General features: G+C 39.5%; 1 protein-coding gene across 4 annotated transcripts in view; it reads left to right on the forward strand.

Annotated features, from left to right (window-relative positions):
• Window positions 1-21,666, forward strand: part of AGK (acylglycerol kinase) — a 75,785-nt gene that overhangs the window by 20,168 nt on the left and 33,951 nt on the right. For all 4 annotated transcript variants that reach the window (XM_028106238.2, XM_028106237.2, XM_088018620.1 and 1 more), the window contains 4 exons: window positions 6,537-6,576; window positions 9,407-9,486; window positions 15,105-15,180; window positions 20,099-20,191. In XM_028106238.2, the coding sequence (XP_027962039.1) occupies window positions 6,537-6,576; window positions 9,407-9,486; window positions 15,105-15,180; window positions 20,099-20,191 (289 nt within the window). The remainder of the gene's footprint in view (window positions 1-6,536; window positions 6,577-9,406; window positions 9,487-15,104; window positions 15,181-20,098; window positions 20,192-21,666) is intronic.

Consider the following 21,666-nt stretch of genomic DNA (forward strand, 5'->3'; position numbering starts at 1 on the left):
ATCACATTTTTCTTTTCCTTTATTTTTTTTAAAGATTTTTTTTTTTTAAGTAATCTCTGCACCCGACGTGAGACTCGAATTCACAACTCCAAGATCAAGTGTCGCATGCTGCACTGACTGAGCCAGCCAAGCACCCCTCTGCACATTTTTCCTTTGGTTTTCAAGTGAGGTGCAGTGTCAGTGTAGTTGAGATTCATCTGGCGTTCTCTCCTCTGTCGCAGGGCTCAGGGCATCTCTTCCTGCTGCTTCTCGCTGCCTCATGTAGATAATCTGCTCCACTCTCAGCCCACTATTACCACATGTGTCTTTAGTCAAGATCAATGTCTGCAATTTCAGACGTGTATTTCCACTTGTCCTCTGACCCCTCCACCTGCACTCACTGCTATCTCAGATTCACAGATCCAGAATGAAGCCTAGCTTCCGCCCTCTTGAACCAGTACCTCCTACTGTCTTCCATCCCTGAGTGGTACCACCTTCTGCCAAGGGCTCAGTAAAAAAAAATGTGGACACTGCCTTTCACCCCCTCAATCCCCACAGGCCAGCCGTTAAGTTTGCCTCCTAAATATCAGCTGCCTCTGTCCTCTTCTCGGTCCTGGTTCCAGGGGACCTCATGTCATCATCGCTGACCTACATTCCTGAAGAATCCGCTCTGGTCTCCTTAGATCCCGTCTTGTGTTGACCGTGGCTGACTTCACACTACAACCAGAATGATCCTTCTAATGTGTAAATCTGGTCACTTCACTTACCTTCCTGAAACTCTTTCATGGGTTTTTTTTGTTTTTTTTTGTTTTTTTTAGATTTTTATCTATTCTTTGAAAGAGAAAGGGAGAGAGGGAACACGAGTGGGGGAGTGGGAGAGAGAGAAGCAGGCCCCCTGCTGAGCAGGGAGCCCGATGCGGGGCTCGATCCCAGGCCCCTGGGATGATGACCTGAGCCGAAGGCAGACGCCCAATGACTGAGCCACCCAGGTGCCCCTCTCATGGCTTCTTATGACCCTAAGGGTCAAGTCCCAATTCCTTAAATAGCTTCAAAGTCCGCTGGGGTCCGGCTGGTGCCTGTCCTCTTTCAGGGCTCCTCCCATGGCAGGCCACCTGCAGCTGTCCTGAACTACTTTCCGTTTCCGAGGTTGGCCGGCCTCCTACTCTCAGGCTTTGACAGGCTGTTTCCTTTGCCTGTGTTCCCCTCCCTGATTTTGCCCTGCTACTTTTTATTTCTCCCCTAGATCTACACTGTAGTGTCACTTCCTGTAAAAAGCCTCCTCTAATTCCCCCAAGACTAGGTTAGGTATTCCTAAATGGGCCCCTGTTATGGAGCATATAAGAGTCATGTCACGTTACCACTGTTGAATTGTCTTTCTTCCCTTCTAAACTGTAAACTTCGTGAGGATGGGGAGTGCTGGGCTTATTCACCAGTATATCCACACCTAGCATAGTGCCTGGCATGTCCTTTATCAAGAAACAGGTCTCTTACTTTATCACCGATACTTGCCAAGAGCTGTTCTTCGCCACGTGATCTGAAGCTGCTTCAGGTCAGGACCAAATCTGGGTCATTGTACCATACCCAGCACTTTGTGTTAAGTGAGTTGATTTCACCTGCTACTTTTGGGAGCTTTATCACACTTGAACTTATAAAAAAACACTATGAATGTAAATTTTAAAAATTAGATGAAATTAGGAAGCAATGTGATTAACGAATGTGCTATAAAATCTATATACTAATGAGTATTGTGCATTCAGTGTTGTCTGAATTAAGAAAAAGCATTAAAGCATTTATTTTAGAGTCAGGTTGGAATGGGTTGGAATTCTAGTCTACTGTTTAATAACACGGTGATCTTGGACAAGTCCGTTCCTTCTCTGAGTCTTAACTTCTTAGACTATAAAATGAGAATATAATGTCTGTCTTGCAAGGTTGTTACAAAGGTTAAAGGTTTGTGAAAACAGCTGCTGTAGTATCTGGCACATGGGATTGTTCCATGAATTTCAAGTTATTTTCTCTTTTATTCCAATGAAAATGCCTTTCCTGGAACATTTTTGGAATTTCTTTTTTGAAATAGTTTCCAGAGCTGGCTATCGACGATCAGAATATATCAATGGGAGAAATCTTTTTTCTTTGAGGACATGTTTTGTTTTTAGAAACAGCTTGGTTCAGAGAGCAAAATCAAGATGGTTAATACCATTTTTGATATTTAAAAAAATTAAGTATGATTATAATGGATTTTCTTTTGTAGTATTTAAATTGGTACATATTCTAGCTTTCTCACAGGTGGCATTGACAGTGTATTCCGTCTGGCACATTAAAATCCGGGGAAATAATTATAAAGAAATCTTGATTTTTGAATAGCACTCTGATAAATCAAGCAGTATTAGCAAGCTCAAGAGAACTGAGGTCTTTAATCATATACTTAATCACAAGTTAACATCGAAAATTTTACTACTAGCAAAAAAGAATTTAGGAAACCGTGATCCAAGGTGCTGTATTCTTGTATGTGTTTGGGGCCATTCTCTTTTCATCTAGGCCCACAGGAATCCATGTGGCTGAAATGCAGTAAGGAAGATGGTATCTTACTAATGACCCCGAGGAGCCTGGCACCTTCAGAGGCCTGCCCCTAGTGGGAGGGGAGGAGCCAGCTGGGGAAATGGACAGAGATGTGCAGGCAGATATACAGCCTTTATAGTAGTATAGAGAGCTTGTACAGAACAATCTGTAGGATGTGTTCATCATAGAAGAGACTGGAGGCACAGGTTATTCTATCTATAGGGAAAAAAACAGTAAGTGTTTGGAGGAGCACAGTTCTGTGTGGTTCTTGTGGTGGTAGTGGTACCCCCTCCCCGCCAGGGCTAGTGTGGAAGCTGGACTGAGGATTAGCCTAATCCAGGGGGATCCAGTGACAATGCTCAGGTTACTACAAGGAACGCAGGTTTATTTGGTGATCTAGCGGTTGCTAAGGATTTAGTATCTTACCTCATCATTGTATAGAGGTCATGAATGGGAGGTGTCAGAGTCAACTATAAAGGGTTGTTGACATACTATTTTTAAATATATAAAATTCAGTGGGCGCCTGGGTGGCTCAGTTGGTTAGGTGACTGCCTTCGTTCGACTCAGGTCATGATCCTGGAGTCCCGGGATCGAGTCCTGCATCGGGCTCCCTGCTCGCCAGGGAGTCTGCTTCTCCCTCTGACCCTCCCCACTCTCATGCTCTATCTCATTCTCTCTCTCAAATAAATAAATAAAATCTTTAAAAATATATATATATATAATTCAAGGTACAGAATAGTACCTTGAATTGACCTCATCTTGTATGTACGTGTGTAAGATCTATATAATCGTTGCTATTAGGATGATTCACCGAGAGCAGTTGCTGGAGAGCATTTGGGTAGGAGAGCAAAACGTGAATGTTCATGAATCTTGCATGGGGGAAGGGAGAGAAGCTTATGCACCTACCTTTTGCCGCGGGGGAATAGTGGGGCAACATCACTCAAGTAAGTGGGGACTGAGCCTGGCAATTAAGGTGCCTTGTGGACTAGACTTCACAAGGGATTAGTCCTCCTAAAATGTTTATTATAGAACAGCATGCATTTTTGAGGTATGGTGTTGTAATTTTAATTGAACATTGTTCTTAGGTTTCAGATGGGCAGTATTTTTTAAATTGAATTTTAATTCCAGTATAGTTAACACACAGTGTTCTATTAGTTTCAGGTGTACGATAGAGTGATTCAGCACTTCCACGTGTCACCCAGTGTTCATCACAAGTGCCCTCTTTCAGCCCCATCACTGATTTTACCCACCTCCCCTCTGGTAACCATCAGTTTGTTCTCTCTAGTTAGGAGTCTGTTTCTTAATTTCTTTTTCTTTCCCTTTGCTTGTTTTGTTTCTTAAATTCCACATATGAATGAATGAAATATGGCGTTTGTCTTTCCCTGACTGACTTATTTCACTTAGCATTATACTCTCTAGCTCCCTTGCAAATGGCAAGATTTCACTCTTTTTTATGGCTGAATATATTCCATTGTGTGTATGTGTGTATATATATGTACGTATGTATACATGTGTAGATGTGTGTGTATATGTATGTATAGATGTATAAATGTGTGTGTATATGTATGTATATATGTATAGGTGTGTGTGTATATGCATGCATATATGTATAGGTGTGTGTATATATATGTATAGATGTGTGTGTGTGTATGTATGTATGTATAGATGTGTATGTGTGTATATATGTATAGATGTGTGTATCTCTATGTGTGTATATATGTATAGATGTGTGTATATATATGTATAGATGTGCGTATGTATATGTATGCATATATGTATAGATGTGTGTATATGTATGCATATATGTATGTGTGTATATGTATGTATATATGTATAGATGTGTGTATATGTATGTATATATAGATGTGTGTGTATGTGTGCATATATGTATAGATGTGTGTATCTGTATGTGTGTATATATGTATAGATGTGTGTGTATGTATGCATATATGTATGTGTGTGTATGTATATATGTATAGATGTGTGTATATGTATGTATATATAGATGTGTGTGTATGTGTGCATATATGTATAGATGTGTGTATCTGTATGTGTGTATATATGTATAGATGTGTGTATATGTATGCATATATGTATGTGTGTATATGTATGTATATATGTATAGATGTGTGTATATGTATGTATATATAGATGTGTGTGTATGTGTGCATATATGTATAGATGTGTGTATCTGTATGTGTGTATATATGTATAGATGTGTGTGTATGTATAGATGTATAGATGTATATGTATATATGTATAGATGTGTGTGTATATGTATAGATGTGTAGATGTGTGTGTATGTATATGTATGCATATATGTATAGATGTGTGTCTATGTGTGTTTATGTAGCATATATGTATAGATGTTTGTGTATGTATATGTATAGATGTATAGATGTGTGTGTATATATATGTATAAATGTGTGTGTGTGTGTGTGTGTGTGTATACACCCCACATCTTTGTCCATTCATCAGTCAGTGGACACTTGGGCTGCTTCCATAATTTGGCTCTTGTAGAAAATGCTGCTGTAAGCATAGGGGTGTACATATCCCTTCAAATTAAGTGGTTTCGTATCCTTTGAGTAAATACCCACAGACAGTAGCATTGCTCTTTCCCCACACATGGTGCTTTCTTGCTAAAGCGACTGCTTTTTGACATCTAGAGGTGGTTCTCCAGCCTGGCTGTGGAAGCAAAATTATTGTGTAGCCTTGGACAGCAGCTGGGTAAAAAGCAAAAGGTTGTTTAATCTCTTTTAGTTCAGACTTAACTATCAAAATTACGTTTTGAATAACTGTAAAAATGCAAAATTCAAGGTCTTCAATGTTAGAAGGAAGGTCTAGGAAGAGATTTTTTTTTTAGGAAAGAATTTAAGTGAAAGAACCTTTTCTCTTTTTAGTTCTTTGCTATAAATTGTTTATTGGCTGAGTGTTTTTAACTGTCGTTAACCAGGTTGAAGTTACTATCTTAGCAATGCCAGCAACTCGCATTAGAGTTGACTCAACGAGAAGATTCTGGTGCCTGGTGGGCAATCAGCCATTTAAAGTGCTCTTACAGTATAAATGGTATAAACACATTTTAGGAACCTTTATGTTACATAGATGAACATTGTTCTGATAGAATGTTTTCATTTTTGCAAGCCACAGTTTCACCTCATGCCAAAATTTCCCACTTGTGCTGTAATTGAATGTCTGACAGAGATATAAAAAATAAGAGCTAACACAGTAGCAAAAGCAACTAAACATCAAATTTATTTCTGGCAAATGAACTGAGTAATTTCCACTGGATAAGAAAAATGCAGGATATGTGCATTAATCTTCTCTTGCTGCGCTAACAAATTACCACAAACTTCGTGATTTCACACAACACACATCTATTATCTTACAGTTCTGTGGGTTACAAGTCCAACACCGGTCTTACTGCACTAAAGTCAGGGTGTCAGCAAGGATTGCATTCCTTCTGGAGGCTCTAGAGGAGAAGCCATTTCCTTGCTTTTCCAGCTTCTAGAGGGTACCCGCATTCCTTGACTTGTGGACTCCTCCCGTGTTGAGCGCCAGCAAGCTTGCACCTTTCTGACCCTTTCTCCACAGTCACATTTGCTGCTGATCACAGCCAGGAAAATGTTCTGTGCTTTTAAGGACCCTTGTGATGAGATTAGGCTCCCCTGCATAATCCAGGATTATCTTCCCATCTCCAGATCCTAAACTTATCCCCTTTGCCACCTAAGATAATATATTTTTATGTTCTGGGAATGAGGATGTAGACATCTTGGAGGGAGGGGGTCTTTTGCCTACCATTCTATGGAAATAACACAGGATTTCACTCAGAGAAAGTACTTTTCACATGTGCTTATAATGTGTCACAGGTCTTTAAGAAACTTTCACTTGGGTTTTATAGGAAAGAGTTGTGCATATTTAAAAAAGAAAAAAAAAGTTTTATTTGTTTGGATCGTAACCTGCTTATTAAAGCTGATGTTCATTCTCTTTGTTTACTTTGATAGTGACAACCTGCTAAGGAGAGCAGCCTGTCAAGAAGCTCAGGTAATATAATTTAATGTGCTAAAATTAAAACCTGCTTAATCTCCGTTGCACAGAAAACTCGGGCTATTCCAGGGGACCAGCACGGTGCCTTGCATCGGTGCAGTGTGGATTTTTTTCCCCTACTATCAGGGGATGATGAGTTAGGCCAAGAGCCAGCTCGGAACAGAGCGGGAGGAAGTTAACCATCTGGTGAAGAGCAGTTCTAACGCCCACCCCTTTAGACTTGTTTACTTCTGGATTAGTCCTAAGATCACATACATGGGCTGGTTGGAGCTCTGGGAATTTGTTCCTGTCTGTGGTTGTCCTTAAAGATCGTGCTAAGCCCTGAATCTTCCCTGATCCAAATAACCCCCAAGGATTTCTGTTCAGAACAGGTGTTACCCCTTAAAGTCAAATCTTCTTTAAAGCTGTTGATTCATATTTTTAAAGCCTGTCTGTTTAGCACAGCTGATTCATACCATGTGTGCATTGTTCTCCCAGGCCCATGATACTGCACTTAAATAATCCTATCTGGCGGTATTGTTGTTAAATTACAGATTTATAATTTATAATTTGGAGTTCAAGACCACCTTTTTGTTCTTCCCTCCCTTCCAAGTTTGTACGTTATGCCTTGCAGGTGAATTTCCATGACTGAGTTGCCTTTTTGTTGTATGTCGTTTAAGCTTATGATATCAGAAATACCAAAAAAAGAAACTGAAGTAAAAAATGACAAAGGTATGATGTATTTTATTGGGTGGCAGACCTCATGTTTGTTACCAAAATGTTTTCACAGATGACAATGACAATAGATAGTATTAATACATTCCTCTCTTTGGTGGTGATCTAAGTGTTCTAAAACTGTGTTTTAAGAATTTGATTACTCTTTTGTTTTATCTCCTATGGCTCTGCTGTTTTGAAAACGAATGATCCCCACCCCAAGGTGAGGTGATTCCCCACCCTGAGCTAATTTTCCATTAGCAAGTAGAAAAGCTTGGGAAGGGAGCCTTTTCTTGGTCTCCCAAAGGAAGAGTGGTCACAGGTTCCTCTTTCTTGTTGAAGCAATATGCCTCTTCCCCATCTGCGCTGAATGCCGTTTCGTCCTTTCTCAGAGACTCTTCCTCCAGTCGCTGCTCATTCTCTATACTTAACCTCTTCCCATGGCTGGAGTTTGTTCCTTCCCAGCACCCATGGAGCTCCTTCCATCTGGCAAATGGAAGCGAATTCATCCTTAGAGCCTACTCCAGTTACTTTTCCTGTTTATGGCTTCCCTTTACAGTCTAAATTCTTGAAAGAGTGATTTTTTTAATCTCACATAATCTCAACTCACTGTAGTCTTACATAAGCTCCTTAACGCACCGTAAACCTGCGCCTGGAGTTGCAGGTAGGTAAGAAACTAAGACAAAGAATAATCTGGAACTGTAGATCTGGAGTCTGGTAGGCCAGAGAAACTGGCTAACTGAGTAATTTCTGGCCACATTCCAGAAAAACTATGGATAGAAAAAGAGCACATTACAATGTTTGGAGATTTGGCAGCAGAATATTAAGGTTGAATTCAGGAAACAATATTTCTTTCTGAAGCATTCAGAAAAAGTGTATTTTTTGTTTTGTTTTGTTTTAAAGCAAGAAATAGACCAGGGAGAGAACGGCTCCCTGGTGGACTGTCAGGGAGGTGGTGGTCACTTAATAAGAGAGTCACTTAATAAAAATCTTGGTGTAACTCATTTTTCTCCTGTCTTTACTTTGTGCTTCCATACCTGAATTCCGCCTCCTTGGCCCAGACCTGCTCCCCACCAACAAAGACTCAACATTTTGACTATGGTGTTTTCCTCATTTTTGTTGGTGGTCTTCTTCAGTCCGGGTGGAATAGCATTAGCTCATGTTAGTTCTTATTTTGAGGCTGCACATCTGGTTCTGTGTGCCTCTGAACTCTGCCTCCTCCATCTGCTATTCAGAGCTGACAGAGTAGACGTTGGGGTTTTGGAGTTAGATGTAAATTCTAGGCTTGTAATTTATTAACTGTGGGACTTTGACTTAATCTTTCTGCATCTTGGTTTTCTGAACTATTAAAGTGAGAACATTTAATACGTCCTAAGTTTCTGAGAGCTAAGAATAATGTGTAGGACAGCAGCAAATACTAGGTGGTTAGTAAATATAGATTATATTTCTTTTCCTTGTCAGTTGATGCTATTTATTATTATTGTTCTTATTTCAAGTTTTTATTTAAAGTCTAGTTAGTTAACATATATGGTAAAATGGGTTTCAGGAGTAGAATGTAGTGATTCATCACTTACATACACCACCCATTGCTCATCACAAGTGCATTCCTTAATCCCCTAGTTGATGCTGTTTAGTTATCAAGTTATACAAAGTTGCAAAGAGGAGGAGGCAAATAGACTATTAGGTTTATTTTTTACATGTATGAAAATATGAAGATTAATTGGTATCACAAAAGTTCTTTATGAATAAGCTTTAGTAATAAATTGAAGGAGAAAAAGATTATACTCTGAAGACTATGGGCAGGTGGATTAAACTTTACTTTTGACAGACTGTGGCCTTGCTGGGTATGTGTTTATAATAAACCTAGCCACATCTTAGAAAAGTTACTTACCTTTAGTAGATGAAGCAGGGTTTTTTTTTTTATTACAAAATTTAGCTGATTGTCATTAAATAATGGTAGACTTGGTTGTTGTTCATGGTATTTTTTGTCAATATGAAATCATGAAAGAACACTTTTACCCCCAGAGTAGGTACCATGTCTCCTGGAAGTAAATTCCTTTGGAATGAAAGAATATATTTAATCGTTAACTGAATAAAGGATATTTGCTTAAAACTTTCCTTTTTTCCTTTTTAGGTGTTTGGCAATCAACTCATTCCTCCCAATGCACAAGTGAAGAAGGCGACGGTTTTTCTCAATCCTGCAGCTTGCAGAGGGTAGTTCAGTTTGTGATTTGTCACATACTCAGTTTTCCTGCGGGACGGGGGGGAATGTCACAAAATATCAGGAAGCTAGTTGGACTGTGTAGAATTGGAAGAAGTAGGTTCCCTACTCATCTAGCAATGAGATTAATTTGTAATGGAGAAATAGCAGTTAATGAGCTATAACTGTAAAGCTAACTGATGCTTGGCAAACTTGTCTAATTGAAATTTAATAAAAATCCCAGAATTAGGGGTGCCTGGGTGGCTCACTCGGATGGGCGGCCAACTCTTGGTTTCGGCTCAGGTCGTGATCTCAGGGGGCTGGGATTGAGTCCTGTTGTTGGGTTCTGCACTTAGTGGGGAGTCGGCTTCAGGATTCTTGCTCTCTCCCTCTGCTCCCCCCTAAAATAAATCTTAAAAAAAAAAAAAAATCCCAGAATTAATACTCTCAAGTGAATCTTACCTGCTTGGGGATAGTTCCTGCTGTTGTGATATAAATGATTACGACTTCTCTGTTCCAGGATGTTCCACAATGGCCAAGAACATTGTGGGCTTGTGAAATCAGAAACATTCTTTCTAAAAGGAGTGAACCTTGAGCTAGATCTTGGAGGTCAGCGGAGGGAGAACACTCAATCTTCCTGACTGAGGAAATAGCTTGGGGCAGCGGGGGCCTAGCCACAGGGGTAACTAGTCATGTCCCTTGCTGTATTGCAGGCCAGTCTGTGACCTGGTCTAGCTGACCTAGAAGAGTCGTGTGAGGGAATTGTGGGAATTCAGGTGTGAAGAATAGTTGGGACTTTGGTTGATAATCACGTATTTCTGTTCATTTATTGTAACAAAGGTCCCACCCTGGTGCAGGATGTTGAAAGTGGGGGAGGCTGTGTGTGTAACGGGGCAAAGGGCCCATGGAAATTCTGTTTTCCACTCATTTTTACTTTGAACTTAAAAACTGCTCTAAAAAATAAAGTCTAAATTTTTAAAAAAGTACCATAAGCAAAAAAAAATTTGTTTCAATGATCGTGGCAGTTCTCATTCAGTTGGAGAGGTGAATAAGAAAGACGTTGTTGAAGGTTTTTAGAAGAAATCATTTAAAACTTAAAATTATTTTTTAAAAATAGTAAGAATGAAAAAGCTGTGTGGGGTGGGGTGGGGAGTGATATCTTTTATTATCCCTAGCAACCAAAACAATTCTTTGTCTTTTTTGAGGATTGGAAAATTAATAAATATGTATTAGGTTGGATTCTGGGGCGCCTGGGTGGCTCAGTCGGTTGTGTCTGCCTTCAGCTCAGGGTTCTGAGAATCCTGAGAGGATCCTCAGGATCAAGCCCTGTGTTGGGCTCCTTGCTCAGCAGGGAGCCTGCTTCTCCCTCTCCCTCTGCCGCTCCCCCTGCTAGGGTGCTCGCTCGCTCTCTCTCTCTCTCTCTCTCTCGGTCAAATAAATAAAATCTTAAAAAAAAATATGTGTTAGGTTGGATTCTATAAGATCTTAGATGACATCAAGTTACTAAGAACAACAACAACAAAAAGACTAGTTGGGACCAGCTTGTAACTAGTCTTGTGTAAGACGCAGGAGTTCTGAAATAAGTTTCTCTAGTAATTTGAGAGAGTGAATGTGGCTTTACAGATAGGAAGACAAATCATGCCTTTTTTTTTGGATAGAGCGAGAGCTCAAGCAGGGAGAGGCAGAGGAGGAGAGGGAGATTCCTAAGCAGGCTCCACACGCAGCATGGAGCCTGGCACCGGGCTCGATCTCAGAACCCTAAGATCACGACCTGAGCTGAAATCAAGAGTCGACGCTTAACTGACTGAGCCACCCAAGCACACCACGCCTTATTTTGAATTCTGCAGTTTAAGATATTTACCTACAGATTGTCTAAACTGGCTCTGTGACTCTGCCTAATTGCATCCTACCGGATGGGCTTTGTTAGAGCCGCCTCCCTCCCCCGTTAACACCAGTCTTAATGCCTATTGATCATTCTTGTTCAATACCAATGCTAAACAATACCAACCAATGAACAGGTTCTCACACAACACAATCAAAATCTCTAAGATAACTGAACAGGGGTGACCTGTGGCAGAAGCTAGCGGAGAACCATGTGGGCTCCGGGGTTTGGAGGATGGGACTTATATATTCTTCTGCTCTGTGATAAGGGAGTTACTTAGCTTCAATCCTCAGTGCGCTCATCTGTAAAGTGGGAAAAGTAATAGCTCATACCTTATAAAATTGCCATATAGAATAGGTGCCTTTGCAATTAAGTGAAATGATGCCTGTGATGTGCTCAGCGTTTCCATTTCATGGTAAGCACTGGGCGAAGGGAATAGAAGCCACTGTGATTATTATTGACCAGTCGGCTAGGTTCAAAACAGTCTCTACTTTGCTCCCCCACCCTTCCCGAAAGTGCTTGTAGCTCTCCCTCTGCCTGCTTGAGTATAACTGTTCTAGGTTCTATTCCTTTAGAGACCTAGTTAGTTAGGAACTTGCTATGTCTGATACAGAAAAATATATGGCAGTTTGTTTAAGCTATAATCTGTTACTTTTAAAAGTTCCTACTTATAAGGGATAATCACATTAAAAAACAAACTTTTTTAGAGCAGTTTTAGGTTCTGTTTATATTTTTACATGTAAATGTATTGGCATTTTTAAAGTTGGATTATTGTTTAAAAGTAGAATATTTTTATCTTTAAAGGTGAGGCTAGGGAAAGTCTGCTACAGTTATTGTCCCCTTTAGCAAGGTGAATCCCTGCGTGCTTCTGGGCATCAGCCACTCTGAAGCTCTCCAGCATCTTTTTTTTTTCCCTAAAGCTTTCACTATTTAATTGCACTATTTTTGTCACCTTGGCTCTACTCTGACACGTAATATATAATTCATCATGTAGCTATTTCATTATGTAGTACTGGTTTTAAAACTACATAGGCACTTTAAGAAGTAAGATAACTGTGTGTTTAAAACAGCATTAATAAATAATACATTAAGAAGTAATTTTTGTGTGTGTACGTGAACCTGGAAATTGCAGTAGGTATATAAAGTTTTTATTTAGCTCTGGTGCTGTCTCACCTTTAATTATATAATAAATAATGCATTTCTTACTGGTAGCACTTGTTTTTCAATCTTTTTTAGGGAACATTAGAATTTTAGAGATTTTCCACAGCTGTGGCATCACATAAAGATGTGAATAAAAACCCAAATGTTCAAATCATTATTTCTTTAACTTGGAGGATCTTACAGATTTGTTAAAAATGATTAATACAGGGCGCCTGGGTGGCTCAGTCGTTAAGTGTCTGCCTTCGGCTCAGGTCATGATCCCAGAGTCCTGGGATCGAGCCCCACATCAGGCTCCCTGCTCAGCGGGAAGCTTGCTTCTCCCTCTCCCACTCCCCCTGCTTGTGTTCCCTCTCTCACTGTCTCTCTCTCTCTGTCAAATAAATAAATAAAATTTAAAAAAAAATGATTAATACAGCTGATTGAGTCTTGTCCAGAGTTTTACTTCTCAGATAGAGCTGATCTACCTCCAGCTGATCTTTTCTTATCAATCCAGTAATGAAAACAACCCTAGAAGGGGAAACATTTGTAGTATCACTAGCTTAGCCCTTTGTTGTTGGGTTAAACCCCAGAAGTGGTGAGCTGGAAAGAGGGAATTTTCATTTAGCCTTTCCCGTTCATTCGAATAAGCATTCAGGTCAGGAGAAAGGGCAGGGGATATTTGTATAATTTGCTTACAACATGCTCAGGTAGGCCCTTGGTCTGAGATACTTTTTTTTGAATGGTCCTTGTGAAAATTTGTCCAATTTCTCCATTTCTATTTTAATTCATAAGAAATGTTACATGCTTCTGTCTGCCATTTGGTGGTTTCTTTTTAAAGAATGTTGAATTTGGTTTGTGCATGACTATACATGCTCCTCATTAGCTACCTTAGCATCTCTAGAATTCTAGTATAAAATACTCTTAAGAGAGTCAAAGCATGCATCACTGGTTTAAAAAAAAAATCTTTGAAAGAGGACTGAGTAAATGTGGATGTGAAAGTTACATGTTCGCTGTTGTTTCGAAAGTTCTAGTTTTTGTTTGCTTTTTTTTCCCTGATGAGATAGTTGAAAATATTTGGGTGAAAGACAGGTCCACTGATAGGCATGTTTAACTTTGAAACCATGCCATTGGGGACTTCTTGCAACTTTTGCATCCCTTGATTCCTGGGCTGTGTTTCTGACTCCTGCCTGGAATTGGACAAGAGTCACTGTCAGAATGATGTGAATGATGCTTTTATTTTATTTTATTTTTATTTTTTAAAGATTTTATTTATTTGAGAGAGAGAATGAGATAGAGCACGAGTGGGGGGAGGCGCAGGGGGAGAAGCAGACTCCCCGCTGAGCAGGGAGCCCAATGTGGGACTCGATCCTGGGACTCCAGGATCATGACCTGAGCCGAAGCCAGTCGCTTAACCAACTGAGCCACCCAGGTGCCCGTGTACGATGCTTTTAAAACACACACACACACACACACACACTCTCACACTCTCTCTCTCTCTCTCTCTCTCTCTCTTTCTCTCTTTTCAAAGGGCTCTTTAACTGTTTCTATTCTCACAAGGCTTCAAAATCCTGCTGTTTCCTTTCCCGCAGAATTTACATGTCTGCATTTGGGGCAGGTTCATTTATTCACGCATTAGTACATTAATTCATCAGATACTTATTAAGTATCTTCTGAGTGTGCCAGACATAATCCTAGAGGCTGGGGGGGGCTCTAGGATTATAATATTTGGTGTCTGTTTTTGCAAGTTTTCCAGTCTCATCCCAAAGACTGTCCTGCAAATCACTGATTGTCATACCATATGGAAATTCCTCGCAGGGGTGTATACAAAGTGATGGGGCCGCAAAGAGAAGGATGTGACTGCCTGGGAGCTTCAGACAAGCTGCCCATTATCCTAAAGTTGCATTAGATAATTTCAGACTTTCCTTTTCTTAGCAGAATTTCTGCCATCATGGAAAAGAATTTTGCTCCTTCTCCAGGGATTTCACGACAGGTTTGAAATCCAAGAAATGGAGATACCTCTAGTATATGAAATTGTTAAAAAGGATGTATTTCTCCCTCAAAGGTTGTATATCCACTGAGTTAGAATTAATACATTTATTCCTTCAGGCCACATGAAAAATGTTAAATACACTGTCCTCCCTCTACCACTGGAATATAAATAAGTTCTATGAGGACTTATTACATCCTACTTAAGTTGCAGGTGTTTTGTCCGCTTTGTCTTGTTGTATCCCTGGCTCCTACCCCCTGTGTCTAGCATGTAATAGGTGCTCAATAAATACTTGCTGAATGAATCAAGCATTGTGTCCTGAGCGGGGCCATATGTAGTGTTACATTCTTCCTCTAGAGGAACTAGATAATGAACTTCAAGTATCCCAAATGGTGATAGCTGATTGTATTAGAAAGTAAACTCCTGGAGGCGCCAGAGTGTTAGCGTCTCCATTTCTATCCCTAGAACCCGATGACTCATTGTTCAACTTCCTGCACTTGCACAAAAGAAGGAAACCTGTGTTTCTCAGGCTGTTTCTTGTTCTACTCTAGCGAAGATGGTTGGGCTATTTTTTCTTCCTCTTGAGAACTCATGTCAAAATTTTTGTTTTTTTTCCTTTACAGCAAAGCAAGGACTCTATTTGAAAAAAATGCTGCCCCGATTTTACACTTATCTGGCATGGATGTGACTGTCGTTAAGGTAAGAACACTCCAGAGTGTTGATTTTATCCGAGCTACCACTCCTTGTGACTTACCCTCTTCTCTTGACTTTGTAGCAGAAATCACTTATCACGTAAGAAGCTGGGAGCAGAGAGATCAACGTGTCTTTGTTCTGATCGTTAATAAAAGTGGTTTTGTTTTTTTTCAAAGCATTGTCAGCTTTTCATTTTCAGAATAAGATTAGATGGAGGCATGAACTTGGTTCCTTTCATCTGAAAGCTGGGATGTGGAATCATTGTCTCTTGGAAGATGAAAGTAGTTATAGCTGTAAGAATTCTTTTCCTAAAAATAAAAATATTTCCACTTTGAGTAATTTCTTCGTAGCTCCACAGACAGGTAAACATTTTCTCTCTGGTGAGGACTTTTCAATGGTAAAGCTTTAGAATTTGCAATATTTAGCTAAGAAAAAGGGACAAAAATAAGTTAGAAGGAATTGTGCTAGACAGAAGATGCCCTAAGACTCCACCCTGTTGACTTTTAAGTGATAAGTGTGTGGTGTGCACTCAGGTGTGTGCATTTGGTGAAAAATCACTCTGTTGTCACATTTGTAAGTCTGTGGTGTATTTTTAATATTACACATTTTCATGAAATCAGAGATGAAAAGGTAATTTAGTCCAGCTTACCATGAAACGTTGAACTCTTTTGTCCACCTGGTCTGCAATGTGGTCTTCCAGGTGTCTGTCTCCAGGGATGGGAGAAAGGGGAAGAAAACTGACATTGATGTGAGTGTTTGTAACGCACGTTAAACTCTACGTGTGAGAGAGCCCAGAATACTTACGTAAGAGATCTTCCTTGAATGTTCGAGTGAACTCCGATCAGACCATCTGTACCTGGAGCTGTCTTTGAGGGGAAAATGTTTTGTGTATTAAATGTCTTTAATGGTTCTAGAAGTAGTCAAGTTCTATTCTCGAATTAATTTTGGTGCAACATCTTCAAGGAATTTGCTGCTTCCATCTAGGTTCCAAATTAATTGGTATCAAGTTAATAATTTCCAATTTTTAACTTGTAAGTTTCTGTAACATTTGTAATATCTTGTTTTAATTCTTCATTTTATTTGTGCCCTCTTATTTTTCTCTCAATAGTCTTGTAAGAGGTATGTCAGTTAATCCTTGTCAAGAATCATTTTTTGGCTTGTTGATCCTCGTTTATGTTCGTTTCATGAATTTCTAGTCTGTTTTTACTATTTCCTTCATTCTACTTACTTTGGATTTTTTTTCTGCTGTTCTGTTCTCACATTTTAACTTGAATGCTTATTTTTTTTTTTAAGATTTTATTTATTTGAGAGAGAGAGAATGAGAGATAGAGAGCACGAGAGGGAAGAGGGTCAGAGGGAGAAGCAGACTCCCTGCTGAGCAGGGAGCCCGACATGGGACTCGATCCCGGGACTCCAGGATCATGACCTGAGCCGAAGGCAGTCGCTTAACCAACTGAGCCACCCAGGTGCCCCATGGATGCTTATTTTTTACCCTTATCCTATGTATTGAAAGCTATAAATTTCCCTCTGTTGCTCCAACTGCATCTTCTAAGTGTTGATATATAATATTTTCATTATCATTCATTTAAAAATATTTTCTAATTCCCATCATGGTTTTTGTTTGACCTATGAGTTATTTAGACATGTTTTTAAATTTCTGAATATAAAGTTTTTCTAGTTATCTTTTTGTTATTGATTTCTTACTTAATTGCGTTATGGTCCACTAATAGCCTAGTGTGTGTTTTGTTTTCATTATTGGGTACCAGTTCTGCACACGTCCAGTAAGTCAAGTCTGTTCATTGTGTGGTTCTAGTCTTCTGTGTCCTTACTGATTTTTTCTTCTGCTTTAACTATATTGAGAGGGGGCTTTTGGAAATCTCCCACTGTTATTGGGGATTTTTCTATTTCCCTTTGTAGTTCATTTTTGCTTTTTATATCTTGAGATGATGTCAGTAGATGCTCTCAGGTTTCACATGGCTTCATTTTTCTCGTGTTTTGACCCTGTCCTAGAGCGATTCTCTTCAGCACCAGTACTGCCTCGGCCCCAGTCTGTCTATATCTTATCTAGTGTTCCTAGGGACTCTACTATTACTTTGGTTGGGTTTTGCTTGGTGTAATATTTTTATCCCTTTACTCTCAGCCTTTTTGTATCTTTATATTTTAGAGGCTTTATCGGTAAGGCATGAAAACAGTATTTAAAAGATCCAATCTTTTTTTGGTCTTTTTCCTGGGTCACTGAGTCCATTAACATTTTATTGTAATTATTGCTACATTTATTTCTATACGAGTTATCTACTGCTACATAACAAACTACCTTGACAACTGGTTCTTTGCTTCCGATTCTGTTGGTCAGCAGTCTGTTCAGAGCTGCCCTTGTGCTGGTCACACCTGGGGCCCTCCATGGCATGGCTGAGCAGGGAAGTCCTGCCTCGCACATCGGTAGGTCGGGCCGGCTGTTGTCTGGCTCGTGTGGCCCCCAGCAGGCGTCTTCACCTGGTAGCTGGGTTCTCTGAAGTAAATGATAGACATCATGTCATTTTACCCCTCGATACTTCAGTGTGCACTTAAAAAAATAATAATAATAAGGCGACTTTTCTACATAACTTCAGTGTCATTATCATACCCAGCAAAAGTAACAATTCTCTAGTATCATGTTATGCTACCTATTGTCTTGATTCACTTTTCTTTATTTAATACAATTAGGCCACTTTTTTTTTTTTAATCCTTGCTTTGTTGCTGCATTTGGAATTTTCTTCTTAACACCAGAGCCTCAAGTAGGTTATCTCTATAAATGTTGTCTTTTAAATTATGGCCTATTAAATCTGTTGAAATATTTTTGATTTTTGGTTCTTTCATTTGTGTACTTACACTTATTAATATTTTTTTGCTGGTATTTATTGACTCCTTCCTGTGAGCTAAACCCTGTTCTAGGTATTGGGGATACAGTCTGAACAAAATAAACTTTCCATGTCTGTCCCCAAAGAGCTTCTATTCGAAGTGGGAAAGGGAGAGATGCAGATAAAGAAACAGATACATAAACATGGTTTGTCAGATGGTGATGAGTGCCATGAAGAAAGTCAAGCCAAGTAAGGGGACCAGGAGTAATGGGGTGTTAGTTTAGTTCAGAAGGTGAAGGAAGACCCGTTTGAGATGATGACTATTCAGCAGAGACCTGAGGCAAGTGAGTGAGTACTGCAGATGCGGAAGGGAAGGAATCGGGGCTAAGGATATTGCACTGCATGATCAGGACTTTGAAGCAGGAGTATACTCGGCATGTTTGAGGAGTAAGGAGGCCAGTGTCTGTTTTGTAAAAGATTGTCATTTGCATATTCAGTAAGTTGCCTTTCACCTCTGTTGTTGATAGCACTGTATAGAAAAAGGCTCCAGGCACCTGGGTGGCTCAGTCTGTTAAGCATCTGGTGCTTGCTTTCAGCTCAGGTCTTGATCTCAGAGTTGTGAGTTCAAGTCCCGAGTTGGGTTCCACTGTGGAGCCTACTTTAAAAAAAAAAAAAAAGGCTCAAGGGAAAGCCCTAAAGTAATGTCACTAGGAATCTACCTGCAATTTGATGTCACTCCACTGAGCTCCTCACTTGGAGCACAGACCTTCAGTTGGTAATTAACTAACCTACTTGTATTCTAGCATATTATTTCCACATTTCTCCATCTTGTCCCCATGGATGTCATCAAATAGCTTACCAGGTGCCTTGCTGAAGGGCAGATACAATGTCTGTCTGGTTTCCTTTATCTACTGATCTAGTTAATGCCAAAGAAGTTGAGGATAGTCTGAAATGCCTCGTTCTTAGCAAACCCATACTGATTCCCAGTGATCGCTTATTTCAGGGTACTCACAAACCATTCTTTTAATAAGGATTGGCATATATTCTTTTAAAAAAATTTACTATTTGCAAATGTGTAACTATAAAGCCAGCCATTTCATTTTTAGAATAAAAATGGAATAATTCCTCATAAAATTCATGGTGTTAGTTTAGGGACTTCCTTTTTCCTCTGTTATCTGTGCTCAGGTGCTCTAGCCCATCTGAAATTCACATTTTTAATTTTGGTCTATTAGTGTGTCTAGTACCGTGTCAGTAGGAGAGAGGATGTTTCCCATGTTAGCGTTAGCTGCATTATGCGTTCTAGAATTTAATGTTTGGTTTTAGAGGCAGTGGCTTAGATGATTCATTGAAGCCTGCATACATATCTGAGAGGAAATACTCTCAATAAAAATGGTGAGGTTTAGTACTGTTTTGTCACTACTCTGAGTCACACCTGTACTTTGTTGTATAATCATAGCAAAACCCAGCCTTTCATTTAAGTACAGTACCAGTCATGAACAGTTACTTGCTAGTTGCTTTATATACTGCTTTACAACAGTACCATGGGGAAGCTATTATTACCCCAACCCCAACCCCAACACACATAATTTCATTGGTAAGGCAATTAAGGTCCTTAGAGTTTAAGGCCACTCAGTTGAAAAGTAGCAGAGTTGGGGTTTAATCTGGGTCTCTTGGGCTCCCAAATCTGTGCTCTTTTCATTACATCGGTGGCTCTCTATTTGCATATACACTTGACTTCCTGCTTTCAGGTGAAAGGTGCTGGGTAAATGGTATAATAGATTCTGCACTGGCCTGGAAATGAGTCCTTTGACTAGCTAACTGTATAACTTGAGACAGATCACTGGGCTTGGGTTTTATTTTTAAGGGAAGGTTAAAGATGGTTTCTGAGGTCCCTTTCAACTCTAAACAGTGCAAAACTATATACAGGATTGCTTTGATAGCTACTGAATTTTTCGTGTCTATCAATTATGTAGAATTTGAGGAAAGACTCTGTGTTGAACTTTAAAGAAAATGTCCCATATTTTTAAATCTTTGATTTTTATGGCCCTAGGATGGGAAATTTACCAAAGACTTCTTTTGTATTTCAGACTGATTATGAGGGCCAAGCCAAGAAACTCCTGGAACTGATGGAAAACACAGATGTGATCATCGTTGCAGGAGGAGATGGTACATTGCAGGAGGTATGGCTGTTTTTCTTTTCAAAACCATTTTGAAAGTGAATAAAATGGAAATTAGATCTTAGAACAATGGCATAAAGTGGTTATAATTTAAGGAAGTTCTTTGTAATTTATTTTTTTAGGATTCCTACTCCCTGAAACAGGTGTAGCATTACATTTCTGTCATGCACTTTTATTCTGTTGTTTTGTATAAACTTTATACCCAGTGTATAGGATTTTTGTTTTGTCAAATTTAAGTAGGATAAAATTGAATAAATAAGGAGAAGAAATGGTGGTGGGTTTGATAAGCTTTTTACGTTTTGGAAACTGATGGAGTAGCCCTGTGTGTTAGGGAGTTAGGGAATCAGTTTTAATTATGAGGGATGGTTCTTATAAAATAAATAAAATAAACTTAGATCCTCTTTTGAAAAAATGCTTCTGTTCTCACATCATTTCCATTGCATGGAATGTTCTCTCCTAGTAGTACAGTTAGAGGCAGGGATCTACAAGTTCAGGTGTATGTATCTGCCTTTGTTTTAAAATTTCATGTCCCTAATGCTTACTCTGGTCCAGTAAGGACAGTAAGTACATTGCCCTAGAAGTGCTCTTCCTTTCGAGGGCAACAGACTGGAACCTTCATTATGTATTAGAAGCCCCTGAAGAGCCCCGTGCAGGGGACCCTCCTACTGCTCAGTCCTTCCATCCTGTGGACCATAATTCACAGCTGGGCCTCATTTCTGATGGCCTTTTGCCTCCATTTGGTGGTTTCCTCAGTATCGAGGGATCCGGAGCTAACAGCAGACAGAGCAGTGTCCTATGTTTGACTTAGCAGTTATGTGAGCCTTAGTAAGCTGCTTTTAGAAAGGCTGTGCTAATGATCCTGGAATTGTTTTTATGGCTTTTTAATGAAGTGTGAAGAATACTGATAGCATGCCAACAAAGAATGAAGTAGACCTCATGACGGCCCCATGTAATTCTGAAATTCACTGAGGCAGGAGGTGAAGGGAGAAGACTGGCATCCGTCCTTACTTTACAAAATGTTTTTAAGAAATAGACCAAATTGTGTATTTGGTATAATCTCAGTCATGTACAAATATGCAGTGAATAAAAAAAGGATTGGGGGGAAATAGGCCAAAACGTAAGCAACTGATTCATGATGGTTATCCAGCATGATGGGATGATGAGAAAGCATTTCCTTCTTCAGGTATTTTTCACCACTAATATAAGGCATGGATATCATATTTTAAAAATAAAAAATCACGTACAAATTGAAATTAAAAAATATCTTTTAAAAGAGGAGCTACAGTTTCCCTTGTCTTCATAAATCTTTGTTGAGCACAGACTCTTCTGCGTGTAGCAAAGCGTGACTTTTGTTCCTTTGTGTGTATGTGTAGTAGAACCCAGGCTCCTCTGTATGATCGCTGTGTGGCTCACATTTGGATCCAGTTTAGAGAATGCAGAACAATTTTGCTAATATAATGTGGAGGTTTTGTAATTAT

The sequence above is a fragment of the Eumetopias jubatus genome, unplaced genomic scaffold (genome assembly GCF_037043125.1).
Source record: "Eumetopias jubatus isolate StellerSeaLion01/CBP00866 unplaced genomic scaffold, mEumJub1_p1.0 scaffold_14, whole genome shotgun sequence".
NCBI lineage: Eukaryota > Metazoa > Chordata > Mammalia > Carnivora > Otariidae > Eumetopias > Eumetopias jubatus.